Source organism: Battus philenor, unplaced genomic scaffold, assembly GCF_028537555.1.
Source record: "Battus philenor isolate CCGP_79_NKW_IND1 unplaced genomic scaffold, ilBatPhil1.0.hap1 SCAF_1, whole genome shotgun sequence".
Taxonomy (NCBI): Eukaryota; Metazoa; Arthropoda; class Insecta; order Lepidoptera; family Papilionidae; genus Battus; species Battus philenor.
Window position 1 is genome coordinate 5,087,514 of NW_027181661.1, and position 25,710 is coordinate 5,113,223.

At 32.4% G+C, this 25,710-nt stretch overlaps 3 protein-coding genes across 3 annotated transcripts; 2 read left to right on the forward strand and 1 right to left on the reverse strand.

Moving 5' to 3' along the window:
* Positions 1 to 259: 259 nt before the first annotated feature.
* Positions 260 to 5,632, forward strand: LOC137918758 (ras-related protein Rab-21-like). Its single transcript, XM_068761657.1, has 4 exons — positions 260 to 593; positions 2,886 to 3,053; positions 3,670 to 3,788; positions 4,374 to 5,632. The coding sequence occupies exons 1-4, from the start codon at positions 468 to 470 to the stop codon at positions 4,591 to 4,593; spliced, it is 633 nt and encodes a 210-aa protein (XP_068617758.1). The 5' UTR covers positions 260 to 467; the 3' UTR covers positions 4,594 to 5,632.
* Positions 5,633 to 8,968: 3,336 nt separating this feature from the next.
* On the forward strand, positions 8,969 to 17,185 carry bor (ATPase family AAA domain containing bor). Its single transcript, XM_068775951.1, has 10 exons — positions 8,969 to 9,255; positions 9,902 to 10,056; positions 11,143 to 11,255; positions 13,247 to 13,453; positions 13,759 to 13,916; positions 14,345 to 14,604; positions 14,895 to 15,018; positions 15,121 to 15,412; positions 15,514 to 15,712; positions 16,018 to 17,185. The coding sequence occupies exons 1-10, from the start codon at positions 9,060 to 9,062 to the stop codon at positions 16,198 to 16,200; spliced, it is 1,887 nt and encodes a 628-aa protein (XP_068632052.1). The 5' UTR covers positions 8,969 to 9,059; the 3' UTR covers positions 16,201 to 17,185.
* Positions 17,186 to 18,610: 1,425 nt separating this feature from the next.
* On the reverse strand, positions 18,611 to 25,327 carry LOC137918628 (LITAF domain-containing protein). Its single transcript, XM_068761462.1, has 4 exons — positions 25,166 to 25,327; positions 24,823 to 24,970; positions 21,758 to 21,911; positions 18,611 to 20,097 (listed from the first exon to the last, which is right to left on the reverse strand). The coding sequence occupies exons 2-4, from the start codon at positions 24,962 to 24,964 to the stop codon at positions 19,992 to 19,994; spliced, it is 402 nt and encodes a 133-aa protein (XP_068617563.1). The 5' UTR covers positions 24,965 to 24,970; positions 25,166 to 25,327; the 3' UTR covers positions 18,611 to 19,991.
* Positions 25,328 to 25,710: the final 383 nt, after the last annotated feature.

The window sequence follows — 25,710 nt, forward strand, 5'->3', positions numbered from 1 at the left end:
TAAAAGATTTAAAACTTTGTTAATTTTTAAAATATAAAACGATAAAAGTAAGCGCCTTCATTTATGTAACAGTTTAAATAAAGTATTTTTATATATTTTTGAAATAAATTAAAAACTGATTATTGGTTATTGTAAAAAAAAATTTACTTTTAATGCTTCACTACTTTGTAGCCGACGAAATATTCCATAGTAAATGTCTATAGCCCTTTGCTCTAGATGTCTATGGATATTACACTGTCATTCTGTTAAATGTACCGTCTCAACATTTATCATCACGGTGTATTAAATAGAGAAAGTAATTTATATTCGTTATCAAAGTTTTTTACGTTGTGCCAAATTGTACATAAAACAAAGCTTAAGTACCTTATGAAAGTAGTGTAAGTCTATGAGGACTATTTTTAAAAAGATTAAGGTGTATATAATTTTTATTAGTTAAAATCACAAAAGGCCAATTTAGAGACATTACAATGGCGAAGACTGAAACACATAATTTCAAAGTGGTATTATTAGGTGAGGGATGTGTAGGGAAAACTTCATTGCTTTTGCGGTACATTGAGAATAAATTTAACGACAAACATCTTACCACACTACAGGTAATGCAAAACATTTTCTGATTACTCTGGTTGTATTAATATGAGAACTATACGAATAGATACCTTAACAAAAGGAGAAAATTGCAAATTTTAACCCACACTGAAACGGTAGTCCAATTTTTTAAAATATTTATTTCACTGTAAACTGAGCTTAGCAAAGACAGAGGGTTTTAACGAGAGATCTTATATATTTTCAACACCTTCACAATCTACTTTTATTCTTTATTAAACAAATTGCATATTTAAGGACAAAACATGTAATAACTATGTAGGAAATTGTTATTAAGCTATTTTTCTAATAAACATAAAACTATTTTTATCATAGTTACAATGTTTTGATTAGATCTACAAATTGATTTAAATTTATTAAACACGGTTTTTACTTCATACTTGGCCTAAGCCATAATTCTAATATTATTTATTATAATTAGTCCTTGTTATTTATTACAATAAGTCTGATGACACTTGATATTTTTATTTTACCTACATAATATATACACCTGTGCTTACTTTTTATCCTGTGTTTATACACAGAGAAATCATTTGTTCTTTATGATATGGAGACCATGGAGTGGCAAGCTCAATGACTTCCACTAACAATGTTGATAGACAACCTTGTTACATTGGAAAACATTGGTGGCTTCCAACCTGTCCATTAGGAATCCACAAGGTTTGCTTTTGTATAACAGTAGATGTCTTATGGCTGAAATAATAATGATGTTTATTTTTACTCTAACTACATAGATATCAACCAGTTCTACTACAAATCTATGGAGAGGCTATGTCCAGCAGTGGATATTTTATGGCTGATATGATCATAAATGTTTTATGCTACCTTCATGACATACAATTTTGCTCACTTTGCCCTAATATACAAGAGTGAAAATTTTAAAACTGTGGACAGTTAAACTTTACATAGTTTTCATTCTTTGTCTCTTTAATATTTTTGAAGAGGCCTGTCTCATCATGACTTTTCTGTCTTCAGCAATCCTATATATAGTTCATCTTTCCTTTGTAATCATATAAATACACTTTTTCATAATGTTATCTTATCTATGATTGTATCGCTTTGTTGTGTCTTTGTTTTATCAACTATAATGTAACATATATGTAGAAATTATATATGTTTACATTGATCTACATATAATTATATATGTAGAAATTTATATTTACTTCAACAATAAGTGTTACAGAGGCAGGATTTAAAAATAGCATTACAATGGCTTCCAAGATGCTACAAGATTACTCATATGACTTATTGATTACATGTACTCATTTATTACATTTAACACAAACTTTTACATTGAATGATGTTTTTCTTATGCAGATTTTTAGATTTTATATTAATATATAGATATAGGAAAAATAGGTATGAATGTATTGCATAGTTATGTTATATTATAAATTTCAACAATCTTTTGTTCAAATATTTCAAACTCTATCAAAGTTTTTTGAATATTAAAATACACCTTCATTATTTTATTAATAGTAGTCAATTACAATAAAGCTCATTATACAATAATTTAAAGATTTAAACATTTTATAGTACTAAGTTCAGCATTAGCATTAGCATAACAACATGTCAACAATTTTTTACCCAATATTCTCTCTAATAAAATTCAGATTTTGAAAATGTCTCATGTGGTTGCATAAAGCAATACAAAATATGAGAATAAACTAGACATCTTGAATCCTGTTACAATTCCTTATTTTTAATAACATATTATTTAAAAACCATAATTTAAAATCTTATATGAAAAACAGAAATAGACACATGAAAAAACATTAAATATAAATGCATCCCTAATACCTTAATTCAATTTTCAAAAAGTTAATAGATCCTTTATGGGTCTGAGTTTATGCATATATAATAAAGTTTCACATGACATCTTACCTTGCTTTTTTTAGTTTTAAATTTAAAATACATTATGAACTAAATATTATTAGAGTATTCATGAGTTTTTAGTTGATAGTTTAAGTATGGAACTTGGTTTGTTAACTCATTCACATGTTTGTTATTATAATGTACACATGAAAAGTTGTGAAATTTCTTTTACAACAGACTGTTAAGTTTCTGGCTGGGTCTTCGCAACAGATCACCTTCCTAAACCAGTGGTAGCTTACTACTTATATTGTAAAAATAATTGATAATGATTGATATAAATTACTTAATTATATTAATTATATACTTGTTACTTAATTAACTTATTTCTTACTAGTGCATTATTTGGGTATTATTAGAAATAACAAATTCTTTTCTGATAAATTTTAATTTAGTTTTTTTTATTCTAGGCCACATTTCTCAATAAGAAATTGAACATAGATGGAAAAAGGATTAATCTTTCAATCTGGGACACTGCTGGTCAAGAAAGATTCCATGCTCTTGGTCCAATTTACTACAGAAATGCCAATGGTGCCATTTTAGTGTATGATATAACCGATAAAGATTCCTTTGAAAAAGTAAGTATGTCCAAATCTTAGTAATAATATATTTTCATGTTTATAATGTTCTAATATCAAATACTCCGAATGTGAGCAGATTTGTGAATATATAGAATATACAGGCTTCAAATTCAAAAAAAATTTAATGTATAAAAGTTGACAACACTGAATAATATATTCAATTGCCAATAGATAATAGTAATGCTTTATATAAATAAAAAAATGATATTTAATAAGAATTCCATAGAGCATGGTATGCAATCAACGACAAACTGAATATGACTTAATTTATGGCCAAGATAACAGCACTTTTTGTCCAATGCCACCCTCAAAATAACTATTTCAGCCAACTTAAACCAAATGTGAAATTATAGGACCAACCTTTAAAACAATATATAATTTTTGGGTTTTGTCAGTATCAACCTATGACCCTAGTTCTACTTGATATTGATTGCTTAGTTTCTTTTAATTAGATTATGGTATAGAAAGTTGTTACTACACTATTTAATAAAATAAAGAATAGTTCATTAAAGTATTTTTTTGATTAGCATTCCATGAATTATTATATTATTCTATATAATTATATTATTATTTTTTAAATGTCTGTGCACTAAATTAATAAATGCTTTTTAAGGTCAAAACCTGGGTAAAAGAGTTAAAGACCATGCTTGGTTCAGACATTGTTATAGCTATTGCTGGTAACAAAATAGATTTGGAGGAAGAGCGACGAGTGCCCATACTTGAAGCTGAAAGGTTTGTTTTCTAATGATATTATTTAACATGTTTAGTTGTACAACTTCTTACATAATTCCCATTTGTTTCTACCCTCTTGTTTTCAGATAAGGAATACTATTGTAATATTTCTTTGATTTCTATACAAAGTTCTGTAACAAAATATGTATATTAAATAATCAACTATTAAATATCACTGGACAACATATTTAACATTAATTATATTTACAAAAACAATGACAATACAAAAACTTCTATGTTATGGTGCATGGCATTCATTTGTCAAGACTGCCAAACCTACTTGATACAATCAATATTGGCCTTGTTTCAATTATTTCTTTATTTAAAGGATAATTTCAAAGTGTTGTTCAATTTCGTTATTATAGACTGCCTTTAATATTTTACTTGGTTGAATTTTTCTCCTTAGGCAAATGTCAATATACCTATGTAAAAGCAACATACATAGTTTGTGTATTTTTGGTGGTTATTCTTATGAATATAGTGTAGTGAAAGTATTAAAATAAAATAAAAAGCTACTGTTCCCGTTCTTCTACTATTAAAATTTAATACCTTTTCATATTTATATAGACATTTTTTTAATTTTAGGCTTGCACGTATCGTTGGTGCTAACCACCAAAATACATCAGCAAAAAATAATGAAGGAGTAGAAGACCTCTTCCTTGACTTAATAAAAGATATGTTAGTAAAATGTGAACAAAACACTGTACCTGAAGTTGCATCAACTACACCGCGTGTTATAGTAGTTGATGATGAACCAGAGCCAAAGAAGTCTTGTTGTACTGGTAGGGCACGTATTTTTTTTTAAGTGTTATGTTCCGTCATCTAATTGAGTAAATTTATGGCTGGTAGCAATTGTTTTCCATGATATGAAAATTCTTAACATAACTTCTTACATCCAGTGACAAGATCAAGATTCTAATTTAAAACTTAATATTATTTTATTCCACATCTTTCAAGTTTATTTTAAAGTATAGCTAATGGGAAACAATGGTCAAGTACTGATCGATATTTATTTTCTTTGTTGTTTAGTTATTTAATGTTTACTTGCTTTATAAATATCGCTTAGAGAATTACATTAGAATTATTTTTAAACAAAATATGTAATTTGAATACGAATTTCCGGGTTCTTTTTTTTTTCAAATATTAAGATGACCTGTTTTTGACACAATGTTTTTAAACTGTTTCATTGCTTCTCTTTTGTTAATTTGTTTTAACTGTTTTATTACCTCTTGCTAAAATTATTTTAAACTGTTTCACGACTTATTCTTCAAAATTTATTTTACATTGCATCATTAATTCGTTGTTTTTTTTTTATTATTTAAAATGTTTCATTACTTGTTGCTACAATTTTGACATTATATTTAAGAGATTTTGTATAAACTGAATCTAGGCTAAGGACGAAATCCGTTTTTACCTTAATGTAATAAATATTACACTACATAATTAAATGATTTAATAAACCTTGAACACGAAACAAATTTTGACAACTTAATTTTCAGCCTTGAGATTTTTTGCTCAGAATACTAATTTCTAAATTCAGAACTTCTTTATAAAATTATACAATAACAATGCTTTCCAATCCAATGATAAAGACTTTTTTTATATTATACTACGTAAGAAAAGAAAAAGGATACATTCTCAAATGTTTGACAATTTGTTAAAAACAATACCCAAGTGATAAAGGTGATGGAATTTTTTATAGTATGTATATCACGTAAAAATTATTTATCAAATTGTTGTTATTTAACTTAAAACTATAAAATAAATGTCTGTGTTATCACAAGACTATTATATATAAGTGATTATTTTAAGATTTATCCTGTTTCGAAGAACTTATATCCAACAAGTACTGTTTTGTGAATATAAATATATGTCTCACATGTATGTCTTGTTTTATTTATTTTTTTACATATCTTTGTATTTATTTAAACGACTTTTTATATTCCAACAATTCACACGTTTAAATAAATAGCTATGAAAGTAATGTAATATTCAGTAATTGTATCACGATTTCCTCATTGTTATTAAATACCGTTAGTAAAAAAATTCCATAGAAATTTTCTAAAACTAAATAATAATGTTTGTTAGATAATTTAGTCAATTATTGTTAATTTATGAAATTGTCGATTCTTCATAACGTCAACTTGAAAATCAAATAGGTCGTTGAAAATTGAATCTGTGTTAAGTCAAGGTCTATGTTAATATTTTCAACCGATAGACATCCATTGCTAGGCACAGGCCTCAGGCAAAGATCGCCACGATAAGCCGCCGGTCTTCCGCTACTCACATGCAGCGACTTCCGGCGACCTTAACTATGTCATCGGTACATCTAGTAATGTCCTACCAATGCCGCGTTTACTAACTCATGTGTGCGACTCGAAAACCGTCGGGCCACAACGCCTGTCTGTTGCGAGCGATGTGCCCCGCCCACAGCAACTTCAGACGAACTATTCTTCAATTTACATCAGAAATTTTGGTTAGCAACGATTGCTCTCTGGGTTCCTTATGCTTTCTTATTAGACCCATCGTATAAAACCATAATTCATCACCGGTAACCCAGTTGATTTTCAAAGACCCTACCATCAACTTAACCGCGTAGAAAATGGCGAAGGAACTATGCTTGGTGACTCATTCAGGAACCCCGGTTCACGTTAGGTAATTTTTTATCACCGGAATGGATGGCCGTTAAGCTATAGTAGCCTACAAATCCGACGCCTGGAATCCCCTAACTGAATTCGGTTGCGTTCAAATTAAAAAAAATCTCTATTTAACATTCGTTGGATTACATCTCTTGTTGATGTCAAGTTAAGTCCGCCACGTATTCGTATGGTAAATGCCACAGACTCAAAAAAAAAAACTGCGGAGCTTCGTATTTTTTTAATTAATGTATCAGTACTTATTTAATAAATACTGATAAATTCTTTTTTTAAATCTAGCAATGGCATATTTTTGGATATTATCCGGTATCCAATTGTAAAGGCAATATATTGGTCATAAAAATGAGTTAACTCGAATCTTAGTTATGAGAAATTTATCTTTGCTTTTGATATTTATATTGTCTATGTCAAACTTCCTGGAAAAATCGGAAACTTTATGAACTTACAATATATAAGGTGGCCCATGAATTAGTAAATATTTGAAAAATTCTAATAAAAAACTTTAGATACATTTTAAAACTCGTTTATTTAGAGGAAAAATAAATCGCTGGTATTACTTTATAAAAGTTATATACATGACCACCATTTCGATTTTTGCACTATTCTAAATGAGTGCGGAAATTTTCAAATACTCGTCGCAAAAAGATCGCCGACATTTTAGCGCTGATTTTTTCTTTCAGTAGTCGTAGAGTATTTGGTTTATGAATGTAGACACGATTCTTTAAATAACTCCATAAAAAGAAGTCTGCTGAAGATAGATCTAAGTTAGGGGTGATCATGGAATGTCGCCGCGATAAAAAAAACAGCTTTTCCGAAAACATTTCCTTGACCACCGGCAGAGTCTAAACGTGTGACAAGTGGCACCATCTTGCTGAAATTATTTTAAGGTCACGGACCCTTCAGCTTCGTGAACCCAGCTCCGATGAAGCTGTAAAAGCCCCCGGGCGGATAGCAACTACATCAACAGAGGAGAAGTAAGTGCTGAAATCATGTGTTACAATTGTAGCCTACAAATTCCAGTAGTATCGGTGCCAAGAACTCAATCGTCGTATTTCCTTGAGGTGTGAAGTTTAAATGTTAACGAAATCTTGGCCAAGGTGGGTGGATTCTTCATACACGCATTGAGAAGCAAGTAAATATTTTAATTTCTTTTCATTACCTTTAAAGGTACTTTATGTCTAATTCGTTGCCAGCAGCGAACAGTGGTGATGGGTGACTTGCGTTCGCGAGTTCGATTCCCGGGATACAATCAAATCTGGGATAATTCACAGTTTGTGCATTTATTATACAGGATTGCCACTTCTTACAAAGAAGTTCCCTGAGAATGGGCAGTAGTCTCTAGTATTAGAATGTCAGCAAAGCATTTTTCGAAGTACGAGGTTTTTTTACGAAGGCCATCTTGTTTCTTGTTCTGATGGTAGCGCAAAATGGCAAACAGGTCAGTTTTGATTTGAACGTTTATATATGTATGGTCAAAAAGAAGACGCGGCCATAAAAAATCTATTCAACAACAGAGATCGGTAGTGCTCGAATCCACTGTTGCTTCTGGACAATGATTCGCCAAACGACGCAGCTGTAATTCCATAAACCATACATCCTATAAATTGATATAATAGATTACCACTTTCTTCGTAATTTTTATAAATCTGCCTATAATAATATTAATCGGCAAACTATTGAAGGTTGCTGATAGTTTAACTTTTACAAAATAATAAATAAACTTTCCATTACATGGTAATTCAACTAAAAGGTGAGTGTATGCGGTATCTCAATACGGAAAGTTGCTTACTCTGTATCAAACACCGATCCGGACATTGCTGCCGGATCAGAGATGGATCGCTTAAATGTCAGCTCAAAGATCTTGATTCGCTAGAATGGCGGACTTTCGTCCTAGGGATGGTAATGAGATAGTTTCCAAGAAACTTTTCAACTTTGAACACCGTTGGCGAATTTTGAGTCTCTTAATTTTATACAGGATTCATTTTGGAGAAAGCGCTGCGGTAATTTACTACCTTATCCTACCATTAACGTTTTCTTATAGGACGAATAGGAAGTGGATCCACTACAACCCTTACTCCGAGGAGTTACCTTTGAGGCGTTAATAGCGTGTTTAACTCAATGTTTCTAATTTGCACAACCAGAGTATAGAACGATCTGCTGGCTTCCTTATTTCGCGGGAACTTTAACCCAGGTCTCTTTGTAATCAGAATAAAGTAAATCAGTGGCGTTATGCTAAATCTTCGACCACATCGTTGCTTTCCATCAGGCGAGTTTGACCACAAATGTGTACAAGAATGAATTAAAAAGTAAATAAAACTAACGATTTTTTTTTTCGTTTTATTATTGTAAAACCATATTTATATATATAAATACCTAATATGATATAAATTAAAATGCTTAATTAAAGAATAATAGGGAAAAGTAATGATTTAACATTGATTAAATATTAATATTTAACATCTCTAAAACTATTCTATAATCTATGGTAATACTCATGCGTCTCACTCACTTGGTTTAGTCAAACTCTATTGGTTGACGTGATTCTTTAGGCCACTTTTAATATTAAAAAAATAATTAACGTTTAATTCATGAATTAAAATTAATTAAAACAACAATGTCGTGGTTATTTGGGTATAGCCGGCCGCAGATGCCCCCTACGGAAGAACCACCAGCGGACGCTGGTGATTCCGGGCCCGCTGCTCCGCCTGTAAATCTCACTAAAGCTGAAAAACGGGCTATGGAAGCCTACAGATTTGACTCCAGCGCTCTTGAGAGAGCCGCTCAAGCTGCTAAAGAGCTTGAAAGATCAAGTAAGTTGTTAATTCACCCTTTATTAAGTACATTTTGGAGTATTGCATAATATGACCTCCTAACCTATAGTCGGTGTGATTCGGGTAAATAGTTATAAGTAAGTTATTCACCGAATTATTGACGATGTGAAATGACACAAAACACTGCTTAAGAAAGTATAAAGCAATAAAATCAAATACATGTGAGAGATGTGCTTAATATAAAAAAATAACCTTGAAATTGTATATATCTTTAGGCAATTCAACATTCGAAATAAGCACTTAATTAAAAAATTTTAGACATTTTTTCGTTAGAACATTAATTCATAGCATACCAATATATTTAAATTATTTTTACATATTTATGGAGATGTTATTCAATATTAAAATCTTTAAAATTGTCTTATCATGCAGTGTTCTATTTAAACAGATAAATAGTTTATATATTTGCTTAACTCTTTCGCTGTTACAATTGAATGGGAGTAAAATGGATGTCTAAAGTTTACATTATCTTAAATTATGAAAACATTTTCAGAGAAAATTTGGCATGTTTTAGTATGTAGAATTTTATAACTAACATTCTTTATTACATACAATTTTGTTGGTGTCTGCGTCTACTTTGCTGCCACTGCAAACCATTTAATTTGTATATATTGTCATCAAATAGGACATGCGAAGGAGGCATTGGAACTTAGCAAACTGCAAGAGGTCACTCGGCAGCAGGAACAAATGACCAAGATCAAAGAGTATGAAGCTTCTATTGAAAAGTCAAAAGTTGAACAGAAAAGAATTGACCATGAAGAAAGAAGGAAAACACTTCAGGTACCTTAATTAAGATTTTGGCTTCAAGTTCATTAAAATATCTGCCGTCACCATTGACTACTGTCAAAATTTATTATACTGTTACAGCGCATTAGAATAAATAATTTATAATATTTATTTCAAAGTAATCACATTACATATTGAATTAATGGATTCATAATAAACAGAGGTTACTTATAATTCATTTCACTGTATATTACAGTCAAGTCAATTTATGATTTAAAATTAGCTTGTGTTGTAGCATTTCTGGTTTTTCAACCCAATTTATTACACCAGTGACTTATATGTGTAATGAGTCTAAATGTGAACACACCATGCAACATACAAATATGAGAGAAAAGCCGGTGAATTGGTGGAGGTATTTTTTAGGTTTGCATTTAGTTACTATGTATCAGCTATCTTAACACATGATACACAGTGTAACACAAGATGGTTCTCTTGCTTATAAAAGCAGCCAAACCATTTTTTGTAAAAAAAAATTAAAATATTTTTTTTGAAATAAAATTGTGTTGATGGAACTTAATGAAGAATCTTTCAATATGTAGATTTGTTATCTAATTGTCTGAGTGATTATGAATCAAAATGTAGTAATTGTGAAAATGGATATCAAGTCAAGAGAGCAACTGATATTAGGTCACCAAAATATCAAAAAAGAAATATTATAGCATCAGGTAGTAATCGTGATTTGAAAGAAGAATGGAACGAACATGATATTACATCAAACTTATAGAATTATTTCCCAAATGAATGTGTTACATAAAATTTATGCAAAAATGGTACTTGGCCTGTCACACAAGATAAATTTTCAGTAAAATTACCCATCAGCAATGTGTTAATACTGACACTTGTCTAATACAAAATAGGTGCTTTGTCACGCAGTTGTAAATATGGCTCTGCAATGATATTTCATCTTTTGAATTTTATTTTTTATATTACAAAGGATTATCATAAATGTGTTATTTAATTCCTTACAACATATAGCATTCATTTCAAGAGTATTTTTCAATATTTATGAATGAAAAATTTTCATTTACTTTTTTCACTGTTTTTTCTTCATTATTATACTTATGCATATAAAACATACAGGAAGAAACCAAGCAACACCAAATAAGAGCACAGTATCAAGACCAGCTCGCAAAGAAAAGATATGAAGAGCAATTGCTGCAACAGCAGAAATCACAAGAAGAAATTTTGAGAAAGTGAGTGCCATTTGCTATCATCATAAACTGAATATTTAAGTATATAATTAAATGTGTATAACAACTCAAGTTCCTTTTTTTGGAAATTGTGGTGGAGGTTTCTCTTAATTAATAAGTAATAAATTCCCATACACTAACCATTATAATCACTAGCAACATTAGATATACTTTTTAATCTGATTATCTCATTCATAAAATGTTTTTATGAATTGCTTTCCATAATAAGCCATCATTTCAACTTTTGTAAATGTGCACCTAAGCTTCTGATTTCTGAATGTAACAGATACATATGTCGTAGTTATTCGTGTTCTAAATTAAAAACTAGAATTGGAGTAATGAAGATTAAATCTCCTTATATACGAGGGTGAATCAAAAAATTATTGGAATCAATATTAAAAAATGCAAAGATTTAAATAATAATATTTTATTTTTCTACATAATCTCACTCCAATGCAATGCATTTAGAATAACGCGTTTCTAACTTCCTTATTCCTTGTGAAAAAAAATTATTTTCTTGACTCTCGAACAAGTCCTCTACGGCAGCTATAACCGCGTCATTATCGTGAAATTTTGTTCCACGAATTTACTCTTTTAATTTTGGAAATAAGTGAAAATCACTTGGGGCTAAGTCCGGAGAATATGGTGGGTGGTCAAGGAGATTGAAGCCAGCACAGCGGATTGCGTTGAGCGCAACTTCCGATCGATGAGCAGGAGCGTTATCTTGAAGGAACAACACGCCCAACGACAGTTTTCCACGACGTTTTTCTTTAATCGCTTCACGCACTTTCGGGATTAAATTTGCATAATAGGGTCCAGTAATCGTCTGGCCTTTTGGCATGTAATCAATAAAAAGGATTCCTTCAGTATCCCAGAACACAGAGGCCATAACTTTGCCAGCGGTAGGAGCAACTCGAAATTTCTTAATAGATGGAGAGGATGGTCGTTTCCAAGACATGCTTTGTCTTTTAGTTTCAGGATCAAAATGGTGGACCCACGTTTCATCCATGGTGACAAGACGACGGCAAAAATTATCCGAATCACGCTGGAACATTTCGAGATTACGCTTGGAAATTTCCAAACGTCGCTTTTTGTTTTCGTCGGTTAACATTCGTGGCACCCATCTTGCAGACACCTTTTTGAACCCCAGTGAATCAATTAAAATGGATTGAACGCTACCAAAAGATATCTTTAGGATCTCAGCTATATGTTTTATAGTCATTCTTCTGTCTTCCAAAACCAGATTCTCAACCTTTTTGACATTTTCTTCTGTAACGGAGGTTGAAGGCCGCCCAGAACGCGGGTCATCTTTACAGCTTGATCTACCTCTTTTAAATTAAGCCACCCAGTACGCAACCGTAGAATAGGGTACAGCATCACCCCCTAATGTCTGCTGAATGTCCAAAAAAATTTCCTTCGTAGACATTTTTTTCAAACTGAGATATTTTATCACCGCACGTAACTCACTTTTACCCATAATTTTGACTTTTTAGCAACTCGTTGCACAAAAAAATTTTTTACATGCGAACGAACAGACAAAAACAAGTGACAGTCTGCATAAATATAGTGTGATAGACACTCTTTAATTTAATTATCGAACTTGATCCAAAAAGGTTTCATATATATGCACTTCTAAGAACTTTTTGATTCACCCTGGTATTGTATTTCCATAGCATTTTATTTTTGTGCTTCACTTTTTGTGTTATACTCATCGCTTCTGAGGACTGTGGTGCAATATGTTACGTCAACTTTATTGGTCTTCGGCTTTGTATATTGCTTCAACTACTGTTGAATTGAGCATACTAGGAACCTAATCAGACGTATGAATGATGTATGGAGCTGTAGTGATCAAAAGTTTTTCCAAGTTTCCGGCTCAATTCCTAAATATTTCTGTGCACAGATCTAGTTAATTTTTTATGATTAATTTTTTCACTCTTGATTATTGATAACCATTTTCATAGCTTTAATAGTCTATAAGTATATTTTTGTTATAGGCAAGAAGAGAGTGTTGCAAAGCAAGAAGCTCTCAGACGGGCTACCATAGAGCATGAAATGGAACTTCGTGAGAAGAATAAGTTGAAAGCTATAGAAGCCGAAGCTCGCGCTCGTGCAAAAGCAGATCGGGAGAATAGAGACATTAGTTTAGAACAAATCAGATTGAAGGCTGCTGAAAACAGAACAACTGTGTTAGAGAGCATCAAGTAAGTGTATAGAAGCTTAATGTTGGTATTAAAAGATGAACTTAGGAAATAGTTTATCTAGTTTAGCCATATAAACAAACTGTCTTTGATGGACCAAAAGTATGAAGATATATACTATATAAACTATTAAAACCAAATATTAATACAAACCATTACACAAACTTAACCTTAGCTAAAAATGTCTTTCTAATAAAACATATCACCAAAGTTACAAAACAATTCATTTTCCTTCAGGTATAATCCCTTAAATACTAAATGAAATACTTAAATGTCCATGAGTAAAAAAATGAAAATTTGTTTGATAGGACGGCTGGTTCAGTAATAGGCGCAGGTCTTAATGCATTGGTGACAGACTGGGACAAAACTTTAACAGTAGCGGGTGGATTATCACTTGTAGCCCTTGGTGTTTATACAGCAAAAGGCGCTACTTCTGTTACTGCAAGATTTATTGAAGCTAGGATTGGTAAGTACAAATTTTTAGTGTATTTACATTGCTACACTTAAAATATATAATTTGTAAAAAATATTTTGGAAATATAATAGAAACTTGGAAAAGTTAGGTAGTTAGGTCCCCAGTTTTAGAGGTTGTGTCCACCCTCTGCTTCCGCCGCGGGCAGTTATAAGTGTCCAATTATTGATTTCATCAGATCAGCTTATAGGTAATTGTCCACACACCATTCTTTCACCATCTACTTTCTAAAAAATATGTCCATAAAGTTTATATTATTTAATTAGCTATTTTATAAAAGTGGATTTATTTATTATAAAGAGGACAGTACTCCATAAAAAATTCAAACCAATAGTTTGATAATATATCCTGGGACAATTATAATTGATTTTAAATAAAACCAAAGAAGAGCCTTAAATTGATTTATTTTGACTTTGTTACAGGCAAACCGACGCTTGTTAATGAAACATCAAGATTCTCTTTACTGGAAGCCATTAAGCACCCAATTCTCACCGTATCCAAAGCAGTTGCAAGTTTTAAGAAACCTACTGATGCTTTAGGAGGTGTTGTGTTGGCTCCAACTTTAGAGCGTAGGCTGAGAGATATTGCCATAGCAACCAAGAACACTCGCATTAACAAGGGATTCTACAGGAATTTACTGATGTATGGCCCACCAGGTACTGGCAAGACATTGTTCTCAAAGGTATGTAACTGACATTTTCAAATCATAAACATATTTATAAAAGCATAAAGATGTATCACTTGCAAAAAATTCTAGTTTTTTTTTAAATTTTCATGGCTATGCTACAATAAACTATAATATAATCATTGTGGTGATCATTTTAGGAAGCCTATGCCTTGCAGTAAGCATCTGATTGACTAACATGATGATGATAATCATTGAAATTTTTCCTACTTTCTTTGATTTTGTCAAGTTTGTTTTATTTACAATAACTGTGATTTTAAATTTATGTGATTTTTTGAATTTCATAGAAACTAGCAAAACACTCTGGAATGGATTATGCAATTCTTACCGGCGGTGATGTGGCTCCCATGGGTAAAGATGCAGTAGCCGCTATTCATAAAGTCTTCGACTGGGCTAACAGCAGTAGAAAAGGTAATTTAATGTAACCTTTCAAAGTTTCAAAGTGTACGATTACAATAAAATTAAATTGTTTGTTTGTATAAAAGATGTTATAAATAATAATTTCGTTTGCAGGGGTACTATTGTTTATTGACGAAGCAGACGCGTTTCTGCGAAAACGTTCTTCAGAGCGTATAAGCGAAGATCTGAGAGCAGCTCTTAACGCATTTCTTTATAGAACCTCAGATCAAAGTAGCCGGATTATGTTAGTGCTCGCTTCCAACACTCCACAGCAGTTCGATTCGGCGATCAATGATCGTTTAGATAAAATGATAGAATTTGGTCTGCCTGGTTTTGATGAAAGAGAGAGACTGATACGTCTGTACTTTGATAAATTTGTTTTGCAACCTGCTTCAGAGGGTAAAAGGTGAATTTATCTTTTTAATCTTTATGAACATGGAATGTAAAATTACTCTTAATCTTTTATCCAATTGGGAGTTACAAAATGTTTAATGTATGTTTTTACAGACGTCTCAGTGTAGAACAATTTGATTATGGTGCACTGTGTGGGAAGTTGGCTGAGAGAACTGCAGGCATGTCTGGCCGTGCTTTGTCCAAGCTTGGCGTGGCTTGGCAGGCAGCTGCTTACGCCTCCGATGACGGCCGTCTCACCGAGCAAATGTGTCTCGATATCTGCGATGACGCCGTTGCTGACCATCGACAAAAGGTACCTCTACTTGCTGTTGTATTTTCAGGAAATATTTGTAGTAATTTTTTTTAAAACATTTAATTTGGATAATAAAATTTGGATAAATAAAATTAGATTGATTTTTGTTGTTTTAAAAAAGTTAACAAAAATTTATGTAAAGTTTCCAATATAGATTGCTTTTTTCAGAACAATTCAATATCTTCGAAATTTCGTTTGGAGTAACTACATGCCACTTGCCGTCTCAAAAAAGTTATATATTTAGTTATAAAATCTCAGCTCACGTTAATCTTCTTGATATCTCTAATAAGTTACGTTTCTCTTAGATGGAGTGGCTATCAGAGGAAGAGAAGTCCCGGAGTATGATGCCCTATCTCCTTGACTTACCGCCTCTTGATCAAGCCGTAGGAAAGGCCAGCATTGAAGACCAGCCAAACTCAAAAGAAACTATCTCAAAATCCAAGAAAGACAAGAAGAAATCTTCTAAGAACTTGGAAGAGGATAAGTGACACCAGCTCACACACGCCATTTCAACGAAAACCCTACACCTGGCAAGTACCGAAGACACAATCGGTACAGTAATTTTTCACCTTAAAAACACCAAAACAATTAAATATATACATTTAAGTGACAGAGATATGGATACTATAAAAAAGTTGGCAATGCAAATCGCATATGTGACTAGGGACTCTAAAAATTAATGGATACCTCAATTTAATAACACTATGCATTATACAGTATACAAATATGTTCCTATAATTATTAATTTCAAGCATTTTCTTGCAATTATCAAAACATTAGCGAAAAATGTATAATTTAATGTTATAATTTCATATATGTAATGGCCTATTTTCATGTTGTTTATAAATGAATTTCATTTTTCACTGACATTCTAACGCTGTTATGTGTTTATAATTATTCCTAAAAATTTCGTTGGTAAATAGATCGTTGTTAAGATGAATTTTGAATTTGTATTTGAAATTTAAATTTTAATCTAGACATGTATGCATTATTGTGGAATAGGGAATAAGGTATTTCAGATTAGCTTTGGGTTTTAGATACATGATATAATTACAATAGTACTGTGCTGTGTGTTGGTAATGTGTTAATGATATTGATTGTGAATATGTCTTAGTTTTAATATATTTGTTACATGTAGAAAATTACAATTATTTGACATTTTAAATTACAATGATGTGTCATAATTTGTTAACTATATACATTGTTTTATTTCATAGTTGATAGTAGAGACCTTCCTTTCCATAATTTTAAATGTAACAATAAAAATATCTTAGTCTGTAAACGCTGACTGTTAGGAATAGGCTTCCCCCAAAGTTCGCTACGTTGACAGGTACATCGCGCCTACATCCAGCGCTTTACCGGGACATATCACTTCAGAACGAGTGTAGACGGCCACACCCGGCTGTTACCTGCAGTGACTCAGCGCGTTTTGGTCTTTTTCTTAACACACTTGTGACGAGAGACATTACACGGCATATTAGTAAGACACATTACGTTTACCTCATTTTATTATAATAAATTGCAACTGCAGAATTAGGTTAAAATTTCTTGGTAGATGACTAAAGTCGACGCTCGGCCGTTCGTGTCCACCTGGTGGGAGGCCACTTGATAACCTTTCCGCCCCAACGGCCTACCTTTTCAGCGGGGCAATTTTTTGACCTACGTCCGTCACCTTGGTTATTCTACGGATCTTCCAGTGAAATAATAAGTATAGCCCTCTCTGCTCTTTTGCTTTCCGGGTGACCTCGACCTTCGACCACGTTATATGTATGAACCTTTATGTCTTAAATTGAGGTTCTGAACCACATATTTATGTGTTTATTAGTAATTAGATATTAAGTATGGTATATGTAATATACATAATGTCATAGGTTTAATATTATTTTTTTCTGTAATAATTACACACTTTTCTACTTTATGCACAACTCAGGTTGACTGATACAGAATGGCTACAAATGGCTAAGTTATTAAAATTGTGTAAAAAGAGTAAATAAATACTACTTAACTTTTCGCATTATACATTGGGAATCTAAGGGAAGCTGAAAACCAGCAAAAGAGCATTTTATTTTGACTTTGTTATGCTGCGAATTGTGGGATCTGTTATTATATAAAGCAATGAATTGATTTTATTTATTTAACACTTGTATTCTTTTCCAACAACCTAAGTTCTAACCGTACTATTAGGGTGTCCGGAAAGTAATGTCGTTTCTGTCGATAAATTTTACAGAAAAACCGTCCGCTCCGGCATTGATAATTTGTTTACTAGACGGGAAAAGGTTGTTAATAAAGAAGGTACGAGTATATTGTTGATTAGAAATAAAAAATTGTTAAAAATGTAGTCGTGTGAATTTAACTTACGAAAACTACGTTACTTTCCGTTCCCCCAATACATCATGTCCGGCAATTGACGCCCAATACAAGGCAGTTTGCCATAATGACTGGCCTTTGTTGCCCGTATCCAGCGTGAAAATCGACCGCTAACACGCCGCATGATGGCACGTTTATCAGCGTTGCATGAAATTACTGTGGGTGCTTGTTGACATAAATTGCCTATGTCTGCCCCCCGATGGACCGTCTTTTTCTCTTTTGAGAATGAAAGATTTTTTTTAAAAGGATTCATGGTTAGCACGTCTGTAATTTAGCACAGAATAATTCCAAATGGGCGACACTGGGCCGCTGTTTCTCGATCGGATATGCTATGTAAATTTGCAACTTTTGTAAAACGCCGTGGACAATAAGCCGGCGCTTGCCAGTCTTTAATCTCCAGAAGTGTAAGGATCCAGCGGCCACGCGCATTTACATAAATAAAATCAATAAAATCAGAAGCGTATGTCATTTCGGCGTCAATTGTAGCACAGGGAGTAGGTAAGGGTATATAAATAAAACGAATTCTTGGGGTTCTACGTTGGAGGAATTTTATTTATGGTACACCAATACATTCAGATAAAATCAACAGATTCAGATTTTGTGAGTGTTTTTAAATGTATATACCTTATTATTAAATAGTGTTTCACATTAAGTTTTATATTTCAGACTAAACGACGTTTGGAAGGTACACCGTTAAGCAGGGTCTAAACGTTTTTAGGTGGAACAATTCACTAATATAAGTTAAGATTTAATAATATTTTAAATTAATATCTAGATTTCGTACGTTAGTTGTGATATTTTTAAAATGAACACATTCCAAAGTGGCCACAGTCCGTAATTTTGTAAAATAGTATAAATAGTGTAGAGTGTAAAAAGATCTTTAAAAATACTATAGAAGAATATCAAATAAATGATATAAAACAAATAATATTATACCGTCCGTAAATTCGAGTAATCGCAATAACCTTTGAATTGTACAACGTAAGATATCAAAACTGAAAAAATATTTATCGGGATTAAAACTATTGAACTTAATAAAAATAAAAACGTTCCGTGTATGAAATTATATATTTAAACGTGTATAATAATTATCTCTTTACACAGTGGGACAGCGTAAAAATAGATCAACAGATAGTTTCACTATTAGAGTAAACCGAACCGAACGCTGAATTGTTTGTTAAAGAAACACTTCAGTTGAATTTGAGTTTATACTCAGTGCAGATAATCCACGATAACTGTTAATGCGTCGTTAACTTTTAGGAATAATGTACTCGAAGAATGTATCGATCGATTCATATTTGACAGATACGCGAGAAGTTTACTCATTGTCAATTCTGAAACGACACTGAATGTTACTTATGTAATATGACACAGTTAAAAACTTACAGCTAGGATATATATTTAAAAAAATGCCACCCATTCTCTCGTTGTTTGCCTCCTAGACATACCTTGTAAACTCTTTACGTCCCTCCGCTGCGTTTAACAGATCGATGACCATCGTTAGTATCAACGCTTCCTTAATATTTACAAAATTATCAAAAACAGCAGTTAAAAGCAACAAATTAATACTATTAAATAATTAATGAAAATATAAACAGTAGACGCATTAAAAATAAAGGTAGTAGTTAACGACATCAATACATTTAATGCTACGACGTAGTTTGGAGATTCGAGAAACATTAAGCTCGTCAAGTGACAAGGCTTTTACACAACATCTATTACGTGATTCCGGGCATTAAACTAGCCCTGTAATGATAATGACTTAGGACAGATTAATGCGTTAAAATGTGATGTTCAGATGTAACATTGGCACGTTCGAAAGATCGGTAGGTGTGTGATAAATGCATTTGTGATTAGATCGTAAGTTGCGTATCGTTCCAATGTTGAAGGAGATAGGGTCAAGAGGATCCGCTTATCGACGATAGCGACCGAGGTAAGCGCCGCAGTTAGGGCACTTGTGATGCACGTCCATGCAGCTGTCTATGCAGCATGGGATGAGGCAGCAGCCGCAGAAACATCTGTTCAACACAAATTACATTATTTATCAAGTACAAACGTTGTCCCTTGGGTATATACAGTTTCACCAGGTTAGATATGGCAAAATGCCAAAGGCGTTTAACTTAAATCTATTTTTAGTATGGTATATGACGTTCAAGAATGAGGTTTTCCAACGAATTTTTAACTAGATCAGTTTCTTTAAATTGAACAGCTTCACAATTTGTATTCACTTATCCCAGGCAGGACAACACTATACTTATTATACAGATACATACAGGTAGACAGCGATACATATTAGTAAAGATTTATGTATCCTTTACTATCAATAAAAAAGCTTATTTGACCTGTCGACTTTTAAAAACAACATATTCCACAAAAAGAGAGATTTCTCAAAAACATATTGCAGGTGTAAATAAAACTAAATTTTGCATTATTTCTAATAAATCACCAGGATGCGTGCATTATCCGTATTCGAGTCGCATTACACGACTTTCCAAATACAAGAGTGTGAACTTTCTCTGACAGTTATGTGTACGACGGCTTATCAAAAAGTAAAAGTCTGCATGTCACCTCTAGTTGGAAATAACATGGTGACAAGGATCATTAAGAGCGAAAATTAAATCTATAAACAAATTAAATACAACCCGGTAATATATTTCCATTACGTAGCAAGATTTTAAATAAGTATAAGGGAATCCCTGTCGAAACTGGAAGGTCCTGTCTTAGCAATTTTTCCGTAGTAATGCTGCCATAATAAGGTAAAATACTGTATATATAAACACTATTGTAATCTGTCAGTGTGTAAATTCTACTACACTCATCGAAAAATGTTTCATCGTCTTATCTCTGTTATGGTTTATAATTTCAGACATTGTATAGCTAAGGAACCTTTCCCAGAACGCATAGTGAGACCCTGTCGTTTGGAGATCCATATCTAACATAAACATTTGTTTGTCGCCTTAATCGCCACTCGCCTTGCCGCGCAGAACACTGTGGCGACTAACAGTCGCCTCTCGTCCGTTAAGGGATATATATACATGTATATATAAGATTCTATCTAAGTACTGAATCATCACGATATCTCTGAAACCATAACGCTTAGAGACTTGAAATTTGAGTAGGATTGTTCCTTTCGAGAGGCTTTGATTGTTCGTAGAGGTCAGCTTAAAACGGATTTTACGAAATCCAACGCGCAGTGGGGTTAAGGGGTTGTGCACTAAATTTGCACAGCGGGCGGGATGCAGGCGATAGAGAGATAAAAGTCCCAAACGGTTGTGAGTGCTGCAATAATCCCCGGGTACAGACAATTGAAACGTAATCAGGTGCCACAAAAAACATTGCCGGTGAAATAAAACGAATTTTTACAGATTTATTATTATTATTATGTTTCCACCAACATTTTTTTGCCGTACTCATAGACAAACATTGTTATGAGATGACGAAACTCCACATATCACAGTTAATCCTAAAATATTGATGTTGGTCTGATCTGCGCATAATGAGCACACGGTATCTTCATGTTTGTACATTTTTTAATCGTAAATCACTAATGCAAATTAATCTAAAATAAAAACATTTGTATCAAAGATGACTGACGATTTGCGAACTCCAAAGAACCTCTGCACCGATGATACCTTTCTGAAAATACTTAAATTTAAATAATAGATTGAATAGTCTTACCCCAACAGCAGTATAAGCGCCCCTGAGATATAAGCGATGAGGCCCGGCTTCGTCTGCGTGTCGGTATCGATTTCGGCATGGCAACTTGGGCATATCATGTGGGTGGGATGGGATCCCACCGGCACCACAGTAGTCACAATTTGCGGCCCCGAAGCTACAAAACATTTGCAACTATTTTAATAAAACAATAACAAAATAAATAAAAAAATATAATTTGGGTTAAGTATCCCTTCAACTGGTCACAATGAACTCGACTTTCTAATTAGAAATGATTTGATTGGTTACGGAGCGCGGCTAGGCCGACGGACAATGATTCATTGCGTTATTAACACACACTTTCTATAGTACACAGTTCATCTAGAATGATCAGGTGGTTGTGCACGGGAGACAGAGATTTTCGAGTTGAGTTCAGATACAATAAGAAACCTAATACTCAACAAGTATTAATGTGTTCTAGCTTAAAAAATACAATTTTAAAATTCTGTTCTACGGTAAAGTTTTTATGGATAGAATTTTGATTGTGGCCCGTGATATAACATTTAATTAAAACAATATATAATTACTTTGTTTTTCGAAATTGTGATTGTTTTTATACACAAAATACTAAGGAAAAAAAACAAAGAGACGTCTTAAACGATGTGTATAGACTACAATAACAAATATTTACCTACTCTTTATTCGTTTCGGTATAAAAATGAATTCACATTTTAAAGTATAATGGACGAAGGCGACAAAGAAAAACAGTAACGGATCGATGATTTTCTTTTAACAACTTCCTACTAAAACAGGGCAGCGCGGAAACGAACGGTACAATATCTGATCGAAGATTGAATCGATGAATTCTTTTTACATAATACATACGAAAACCTGGATCAAGACACAAGTCATTGAACTGTGAAAGAGACAGCATATGTGAAATATTTTCTTTTAATATTAAGCACATTTGCAGATTTCGCGGTTTCCGGAAGGCGTTTAAACTTAAATCGCTTTTAAAGTAACCTATTTCGAGGATTTTTCAGGAGAGCCTCTGCTCGGGCCGCTACATACAACAGTTCCACTTAAGAGGCTGCTGAGCTTTTAGATCGCTTTTCCCGCCGCTCTATGAACACCTTAGGCGCAAGGGCCATTTCGAGGTGGCCTCGGATTTAGCTATTAGTCGTCGATAATACTCGTTTAGCACTCCGTCTTAAGGGCCGACTTCCACTTGAGCTTTTAAATGGCTGAAAGAAGTGGCGGAAGAAACTCCAGCGACGCTTCTGTCTAGAATAATCGGAAGTTGGCAATAACTTTAAAACATGAGCCGACCCCAATTCCGACGAGGCCGGTTGGTTTTCGAACGGCTGTGAAATGTTTTGTACGATGCCTATCTTAAGGTCGTAGCGTCATCCGTGGATTCGAGCAAGTATCTCTGTCTCTGGATGACCCGGCGTCTGAATACATTACTACGTACAATTAGATTCAAACCACAACGAGTTTGGACATCATTTTGACGTTATGAAACCAATCTTAAATGGCACATTAAATGCGTTAATTTTTTTTAGAATTATCTATCTTAGAAAGACCTCTTAACTAACTTATTCTGTGGAGTATACGAGACCTATTTACTGTTTTATTTTTTATATCACACTATTGAATTAAACTATTATATATGTAAATATGGTTGTCCGAGTGAAACAACAAGATATTGGTCTTCACAAATTGAAATCCTTTAAGAGATCAGTGTAAAACCACGAGATGAAAGATTCCAACCTTACGTCCTAGCACAAGATAAAAACTCGCTTTTAAACAAAACGATACGGTTCTCAGCATTCATTCTAATCGTCGAAAAAATAACGCTGTTAATAAAAAAAAGCCTACGATTTTAATTTAATTATATGTATGTAGTTATCAGATGTTTTGATATTGCTCGAATTGTACAGTAGTGTTACTTGGAAACCCTATGCTATTTCAGAAAATGCTATAGTTAGCAAAGACGTTTGAATTATTGAAACAAACAATTAGACCTTTTCAATTTTAGCACATCTACTTCGAAAACGGCAATTACAATTTAATTGATTGCCAAATCTTTCTCTTTGCATTCCTGAAATAAATTCTCCATAATTTCGCGTAAGCAAAGTCTATGATAATATATTGATTTTTTAAACTAGTTTATCCTATAAGCACGCGCCATTAAGTTGACGCTAAAAGTACGATTCCCTTTTTTATACGAGAAATTGGCCAGCTTTAATATGGTTTTAAAATTGATGGGACTAAATTTATGTTTTCATTAGCAACATAAAAGAATAAATCACATTACTCTTAAACAGGATATAACATTTTGTATCTTCATCTATTTTATTTTATTTTTACCATTCCATTATTATTATTATTAGGTATAAAAGAAATTAAGATTTTTTCAACCGGCTAAAAATTACATTAAAACTGTAACTTGAATTATTACAGACAGTACAATTTTCTTCTAATTTAAAGTATTTATTAAGTTATTTTTAATTGTTAATTAAGTTTTATATAAAATAATTTTATTAAACTTTAAAAATTGATCAATTATAGGTACATTATTACTACATCATAATACTGTGTTATAATAAAAATAGCTTAAGGTTATACAAAATAGATAACAAATGGAGCAATTAACATCAGTTTAATGTAATTTAATACTATTTTTAAAAAATGGAAACAACGTTTATACCAGTGACACTGATATTAAAAAAAAAATTAGTTTGGCTAGTTTATATGTTATACATTAAAGAGAAAGCATAAAAATAAAGCTCCTATGAAGTGAAATGCACATTAATGAATGACATTTAATTGTAAGAACCTGAATTATCAAAGATACGGTGTGTATTAATAACAAAAACTTTGACCATGACATCTTCTACCTTCTTAAATAACAATTATTTTAAACAACATGTTACAAAAAATGTTTAGTACTGTTTGTTTAAAAACATACATCTTTGCTGTATAATGAAAAGCAAAATTGTTACAAGGTCAAACTATTACTAATTCCACCGAAATATGATTTTTTGAGGCCAAATTAGAAAATAAAGGTGCGACTATGTACTTACATGGCGGGTATTGGGGCGTGTATGGGCTCGACGGACCTACACCTCCGACGGCCTGAGAGTAGCTTGGCGGTGCAGCTGGTGGTGGCTGCATCGTATGCATGTTCCCCCAACCATATGGCGGCGGATTACTCATCTTTTCCATTGAGCCCTGCAACACGAGTTCCCACCTACATAAACAAACTACCACAGCCTATACACCACAATGTGAATCTAACAAATGATGCAATATAATCTTGAGGCTATTTTTAGGAATGATTACACTATAAGGCATATTATACTATTTCACACATTTTCGTTTTATTCTTAACACAAAATGAATCAATGAAAATTATTAACCAGCTACCTAATATTTTGCTCAAAAAATTGATCTTGCACTTCCACCAAGTTAATTCACTATATTAATAATAATATGTTTTATTATTCGTATTTAATTTTTTTTACCACTACTCGACATACAACTTTACAGCTTCAGTACCGAGCGCGGACAAAAAATAGTAACTGGGATGAGGTCATAAAAAACATATAGGAGGTGGATCGACCAATGGGAGATAAAATCAATTTTTGGTTAGCTTATTGCACTATCAAAAAATAACAATTTAATAAATTTATACTGAACATTTGAAATTATATTTTGTCAATGTTGACAAAATTATGACTATATTTTTCTCATAATATTTATAATTTATTTTATAACAAATATTTTTTCTAAAAAATTTATTACTTTTATTTTGATCATTAACTTCTATTGCAGAACAAAAAATAAATTATTTCCGATTATACCTAAAAGTGTGATTATTTACTAACTATATCCGTAACATATTTTAAAACCATTGATATTCGTTCAAGACTTTAAATCTTATAAAATAAATTGCATATTGTGTATAAAAA